This window comes from Chaetodon auriga, chromosome 5 (assembly GCF_051107435.1).
Source record: "Chaetodon auriga isolate fChaAug3 chromosome 5, fChaAug3.hap1, whole genome shotgun sequence".
Classification (NCBI taxonomy): Eukaryota; Metazoa; Chordata; class Actinopteri; order Chaetodontiformes; family Chaetodontidae; genus Chaetodon; species Chaetodon auriga.
This window is the reverse complement of record NC_135078.1, coordinates 8790138-8797310: the sequence shown is the minus strand read 5'-3', so window position 1 is coordinate 8797310 and position 7173 is coordinate 8790138. Positions and strand designations below refer to the sequence as shown.

General features: G+C 44.6%; 1 protein-coding gene across 1 annotated transcript; it reads left to right on the top strand.

Moving 5' to 3' along the window:
• Positions 1-6422, top strand: LOC143321398 (putative G-protein coupled receptor 21). The gene has a single exon (XM_076731709.1). The coding sequence runs from the start codon at positions 940-942 to the stop codon at positions 2008-2010; it is 1071 nt and encodes a 356-aa protein (XP_076587824.1). The 5' UTR covers positions 1-939; the 3' UTR covers positions 2011-6422.
• The last annotated feature ends 751 nt before the right edge of the window (positions 6423-7173 follow it).

Here is a 7173-nt window from a genome sequence, read left to right as displayed (position 1 = left end):
CTACAGCAGAGAGGAGAGGCAGTTTACTGGCTGCCTCCCTGATCTCTCTCTCTCTCATACACACACACACAAACATTCATGCACACACACCCTCTCACTTTATCCACTCCCTCTCTCTCTCTCTGTCTCACACACACACACACACACACACACACACACTTGAAATCAGCCGTCTGTCCCTGAGCCTCGCTCGAAGATTCACAGCGAGGAGATCCTGGTGACACTATCCATCACCTCTGGATGTTCGCCTGCCTGCCCTCGTCTGTCTTCAGGACTCCTCCTGCTTAAGACGCTGTGTGCGTGTGTTCATCCCCTGTCAACGGACCGTGGACGAGGCTGCCACTTCCACATCCGACTCTGCTTGTTAGGACTCTCTAGCTTTCGTTTGCTGACAGCTGTCACTGTCAGCATGGAGGAGTGTTAACGTTGGAGCTGCCGGGAATTTCGGTGGTGTGTGTTCCTTCCCTTCTCCTTCGCTGGCACTCAAACAGCAGAAGTGGATGCCTGGATTTTTCGGTGGCTGTGTGCTAGAGCAGAGTGCTTACCTCAGGATTTGCAGTCGAGGGGGAGGGATATGATAAACAGCTGCAAGGGGAGGACGGTTTGCACTGCAGCATCAGACTGGCATCTCTTGTTCTACGTTGGGGATTCTTCTTTGCCTCTCGAGGTTGCACACATGCACATATTTTGCACCCAGCAGCAGCAGCGGCAGTGCCTGTCTGCGTTTTGCATACACCGATGGATTACTGCTACTTTAAGGACAGGCTCCCTGTCTGCTGAGGGAGAAAAGATGCTGATTTAAGGAGAACAAGAGACACGCTTTGTTTCTGGAGACAGGACGGGCAACTTCAGGATTAAAAAAGAGACTTGGATGACAGAATGACGGCTGCGTTGAGCTGAAACCGCCACCTCCTCCTTCCTCCCCCCTCCAGTCCAAACATGAACTCTTCCTCCGATGTCAACCAAAGCGGTTCTCCCCCATTCTGCCTGCTGGGCGCCGTGGGTTACTCCCACAGCCTGGATACCTGTGTGCTGGAGGTGGTCGTCATCCTCTTCCTCACTGTGCTCATCATCGCCGGCAACCTGGTGGTGATCTTTGTCTTCCACTGCGCGCCACTGCTGCACCACCACACCACCAGCCACTTCATCCAGACTATGGCCTATGCCGACCTGCTGGTTGGCGTCAGCTGCCTGGTGCCCTCGCTGTCCCTCCTCCACTATCTCCGAGGCCTGAATGAGGAGTTCACCTGCAAGGCTTTTGGCTATATGGTTTCTGTGCTGAAGAGCGTCTCCATGGCCTCACTAGCGTGCATCAGCGTGGACCGCTACATCGCCATCACTCGCCCGCTGTCGTACGCCACACTGGTAACGCCATGCCGGCTGAGGGTGTGCATCGTCCTCATCTGGGTTTACTCCGCTTTGATCTTCCTGCCATCCTTCTTTGGCTGGGGGAAGCCAGGTTACCATGGGGACATATTTCAGTGGTGCGCAGAGTCCTGGAAGACCAACCCAGGGTTCAGTACCTTCATCGTGGGGCTGCTCTATGCACCAGCAGCGCTCACCGTCTGCTTCACATATGGGAGTATATTCAGGATCTGCAGGCAGCACACGAGGGAGATCACCCAGCGGCACGCCCGCTTCAGCTCGCAGACGGACGGCGATAAAGGCGAGCGGGGAGAGCGATGCGAGGGCTGCCCAGACAAACGCTATGCCATGGTGCTGTTCCGCATCACCAGCGTCTTCTACGTGCTATGGATGCCATACATCCTCTACTTCCTCCTGGAGAGCGCTGGGCTGTATCACCACAAGGTGGCGTCCTTCCTCACAACATGGTTGGCAATCAGCAACAGCTTCTGCAACTGTCTCATCTACAGCCTCTCCAACAGCGTCTTCCGGAAAGGTCTTGGCCGCCTCTTCAGCCCATTGTTTCCATCCTGCCTCGGCTGCATGGATGGCAAAAAGGCTCCAGCTCCAGTTGGCCCGCGACCAGACCCTCCATGCCAAGTATGAACCCCAACAACGATGGATTCGGCTCGGTCACTTCGGCGGCATTGGCCCTCTGTGTGCGCTTTGCTCTCAGCGGTGGAGCATGACGCAGGTCTTTTTGGTCCCACGGTGAAATATCTTGAGGACCCCCTGCATCGAGCACGGAGAGGTTCCCGTGCAGATGCCTGTTGGTCGTCTCAAAGGCTGATTCTGTGGAAAACGAGGCTGTGAAATTCCTTCTGGGCCTTTCTCGAATGCTCTTCAGTATGATGCTGCTCTTTGAAGGATTAGAGGCTGGCAACACGGAGTAAAGAAGCTTGATATTGATGAAGAAAATGGACCGTAGGAATAAGATACACCTGTGTCAGTTCAGAGGATTTAATAAAGACTCCTGCCTGCTCTGACTTAAGAACTCCCAGATGCAAAAAAGAGAAGCACAACGCGACTTGTGTTGTGCCATCCACTGAAATGCAAATAATATTTCAAGTCCTTCCAAGTCTGACTAAAGAAATCAGCAAATTGTTTTGGTCCATTCAGGGTAGAATTAGGCGATGCAAAAAATGTTGACAACACTTGAAACAGACTACTGATCTGTTTCCCTTGGGGAACTCCAGATGTTAATGAATCAATGAGTGTGTGAAAACAGAGAGTCACCTGTTAATCAGCCTGTGTGTGTGTGTGTGTGTGTGTGTGTGTGTGTGTGTGTGTGTGTGTGAGTTAAAAATGTGTATTGGATGGACTCATTTCCCAGAGGTAAGATTGAGGTTTATTCAGGAGCTTCTCTCCACTGAAGTCAGGTGTTAGTGGGAAGCTCCAAGTATGTTTACACAGTCTCTTCTTTCACATGAAAATGCTCATTTAAGAAATAGCTTTACTTCCTAAGGTGGCCGCTGACCCGGGAAGTTTTCTCGTCAGCAGGCAGTGGCGTATCATCGTCAAAGAGACTATAATTGTATTTATTTGGAGAGTTTTATTCTCTGTTTGTGTTTCCTCCTCAGGTTGAACAGCAGTCCTCTGTTAAGTATCTGGGCTGTTTGCCTTTGATCTCAACTGAAACAGTACATGACTCTTGCATCAGAAGCCACGTACGGTCTTAAGATAATCACCTCCTGACTTGTACAGTCGTTAGTCAGTGTTGATAATGAATCTGCTGTCTGCCAGGATCCATGCGGCCTTCATGCAAATACTAACTTCATTGTAATCTGTAACTTTAGTGCTTGTGTCTCTCTCTTTAGCCCTCCAGCAGCTCCCAGCTGTTTAGATCAGTGTCAAGTGGAAGAGAAGTGTGAACGCTGTGCATCACAGGCCCGACCTCAGAACAGTTTTGTGACGGCCAATGACAGCTGTGGCTTTTTGCTACATGTAAATACACTTCAGAGTTTAAATATTTAAACAGCGGCTAACTAGGTCCTTTGGGGGATTTTTGGCTGTCCCTGATGTAAAGTAGACCTCCAGGATTACAAATGATCTGGTGGATAAGGTGTTCAATAATAATTTTTCTGTCACAGCCAAGTGGTCTGACATGCTGCACTCAAGACTGAACCTGTTTTTTTTTTTTACAGTGTTGAGAAGAAGTGTTTCTTTATAAACTGTGGGAAGATTGAAGACCGTAAGATTTCAGATTTAGAGTTTGTTTTTAAAGTCACAATGAAATGGTATTTCTGAGAGCGTCTTGCTCCTGAATGTGACGTAGGGCTGAAAAAGACAAGGAAATAAAAAAAGAGAGAAGCTAAAAAGGAAGATTGTTCAGAAAAAACACTAAATGGCCAAAAATATGTTTGTGTCCTTTTTGTCTGGGGCTGCTTTCATAGTTTGGTCTGCACTCTTTGGATCCAGTGATTTTAATGCACCAGCATGCAATGGTATTTTCAAAGGCAAAATGCTGTATTTGGTAAAAAATGTTCTATCATCTGCCGTAAACATTATGCCATAAAAATGTACATATAGAAACAGTGTGCAGAATTTGCACTGAACTACAAACTAAACTCAGTGGAGCTAAAAACCAAGCCACAGTTGCTCCATTCGGGTGTTGTAATTTGTACTTCATTGGTTTATTTAACAGGGAAAGTTCACTGAATAAACATTGCTGTAAACAAGCTAGAATTAGCCAAAAGGCTAAATAACCTGATGCCCCATTTGTTGCACAGCTAACTGAGCAGGAGAGCTGTATCAAGTTAAAACAAGCGAGTCTTAGCGAGCTTTAGCTAACTTCTTTCCTTAACTATTAATTGTAAATGACAGAATTTTTGAAGATTTAAGAAGATATTTTGATAATCATTGTTGTCGCCATTTAACCACGATAGATAATAATTAACACCTACTAAACTCGACTTGCTAAATGTTTGCTAGCTGAGCTTAGCCGCGTAGCACGACCTGCCATCTCAGCCTCTGACTGTAGTGGAATTCACATTATTTATTGTGGTCAGGCTGTGTTTCAATTGCATATTTAAATGTTTTAATTATATATTAATTTATTTTGCTGATTTGAATGTAATTATTAACATACAGTGGATGGAAATGATGTATTTTGCCCTCATGTTCAAGATGGTCCAATGGCAGAGAGCAGGTTTGAGGTATTTGTTTGGTTTATGTTGTTGTGTAAGGACATAAAATGATGGCAGTAGCTTCCAACTCACGTATCTATTACAGCTTCCTGACCAGTCTAAATATGTTAAACCCTTTATTTTTTAACGTCAGCTTTTCTGCAGGGCGCTCACAAACATGTGCTCATACAGTGTTCTTAATGCGTTCGTACAGTGTAGTAAATATGTTGTATTAAATAATAAATATTTTGGTAGAAATATATATAAAAATACAGTTACTATTAAACGTGCGTGTACTATCAGAAGGGAAGTCACTTTAAAAACAGTCAAAAAGTCGAGATTGATGGAAACAGTCTCCATTTGGTTCATCTGAGCTTTTGATTGTTTGACATGATCTTCCTCAGCAGATGGACTTTGCCTTGTTGACATTTGCTTATAGATGTACAAATGACTCATGCCATTGTGACTTTAAAAGCAGCTATTGCTGTAAGGTGGTAAGGAATGATTTTCTCTACATTTACCCAACAGAGAAATTTCACCACAGGGGTCAGAGGTCAGAGGTCAGAGTAAGGGTGCGGTTCAGAGTTTAACTGGAGAACATTTCTGATGCAACAGGCACACCAGCGACTGTCAGGGAGACTGAGCGTCCCACTGACCCTGCTGCCCCCAATATGTTGTATTTATGTAACATTTTTCTATGTAACAGTATGTGTTATGTATACAGTATCTGCCAATGTAATTTCATGCAAATGACATGTTTGACCTCCGCTTGATTTGTTGTGAAACATGCTCCTCCGACAGACTTTAACTGCATGATTCTGGATCAAGGTCCCTGTCTCATGATGCTACTGAGACCAATTTACTGACTGTACCCCTTGTCTTAGTATCCTAACTACTGTTGTGTAACACAATTTTTAAGAAGGCCAAGATTTCCTGTTTGCTACTGTTCATGTCAGAAAAAAAGAATGACCTACAGAAAACCTTCTGGCATGCCTGTAATCCTCTCCTGATGCTGCTGCCGGGACAAAATGACGCAAATCTGCAAAAAGGGAAGTTTTGTAAGGAGCTTACAACAACGAAAAACATTTACATTTGAAGTCATACAATCAGAGTCTGACCATTTTCACGAGCTGGAGCATCAAAGGTTTCAAGCAACGTGCAGATGACAGCGAAAACTCTTTGCAGTTTTGTGTCATTTTTCTCGCCAGCAGTGTGATGCTGCTCAACAGTTCGAGCTAGTGCAATAAGGCTCACTGGTCTCCCTCAAATCACAGCGAATCAATAATAGCAGACTAAAAATCAGAGTGAAAGGGCTTTAATTATCTGAACTCTGGCTGAGCCGTTTGCTTTTCAGCATGTGATCTGAACAAGTTACTTTGAAAATGTGCTGCAGATTACTGTAAATAAGAAGGTGGAATCGTCTGATTAAACTGAGATATTCGTATTAGTGTCCGTGGATTGATTTGGTACCAACAATCCTCAAAATTAACCATCAGACTGTTTTTTACAGCACAGGTGGGAAGTCCAATGAAAATCTATTCTAATTGAGATTAATTATTACTTCCTTAATCCCTTAACAACGGTGGATATAGGATAGGAGAGGGATTTGTTACCTGATTCAGGATTGCATCCGGTTGAATCCTCACCCCTCATCTCCACTCAATTCGTCTGTGCTATATCCAGTGAAACAGATAATTTATGGCTGTACTCGACTGGTTTGAATTACTGGAGGCGGCACACCATCTTGTCTTTTTGTGTCTGTATTTTCATAACAGTGTAAATGAGAAGAGAAAACTGTAGCATTCCCTTGCCTTTGCCAGCCACATAGACAAGAAAAATGAACAAGAAAAAAGTTTTTCCTTCTGTACGTATAAGACAAAGTCACTAACAAATGAAGTGCATCATACAATATTAATTTCATGTCAATGTTCAATAAATTTATGATGAATTTGCAAGTTCTTCAAGGGCTCTGGCATGCTATTGTATGGGTCGCACGTATGGCATTCGTTTTGATTCCTTTCGACTTTATTGTCATCTCATGATGCAAATTGCAGTTGACTTATTTCAGATTTGGCGACCTGGTTGCTGATTTTCCTGGTTGCTGATTTTCGATGTGAAACATTTGAATGGATTTACCTGGAAGAGATACTACTAAACGGATAATTTTGCTGCTATGTTTTCAGTTGAAAGCTGGTGTTAGCGGGCCTTCGTTCAGATGTTTTGACAGTAAACCCAAAGAGCAACCATCTAAAAGAGAACAGGTACACTGACTGCACTGACCGACTGCACAAACACAGTAGACAGTGCTTGTTAAGGGGTTAAATCAGGAAACCCACTGAGTAAAATCAGTCACTCAATAAATCAAAAATATAAAATCAAAGGTGTGAAAATAAAAAATGTTTCTAGTCTGGCAGGTAATTTGTAGCATGATGACAATGTCAGTGTGTTTTATCCTCCAGTAGCTGACTGCAGAGCCAATGAGCCAGATGTTGTTTCGTAATGCGCCGACAGTAATCCCTCCACATGTAATGCGTTCCTCCAGCTCTGTCTCCACTGTGTCCCTCTGCACAGTCCTGCTTTATTTGGCTCACATGACTGTTCTGTTTCTGCGCCCACTGACTGTTCCCACTGCGCTCACATGACG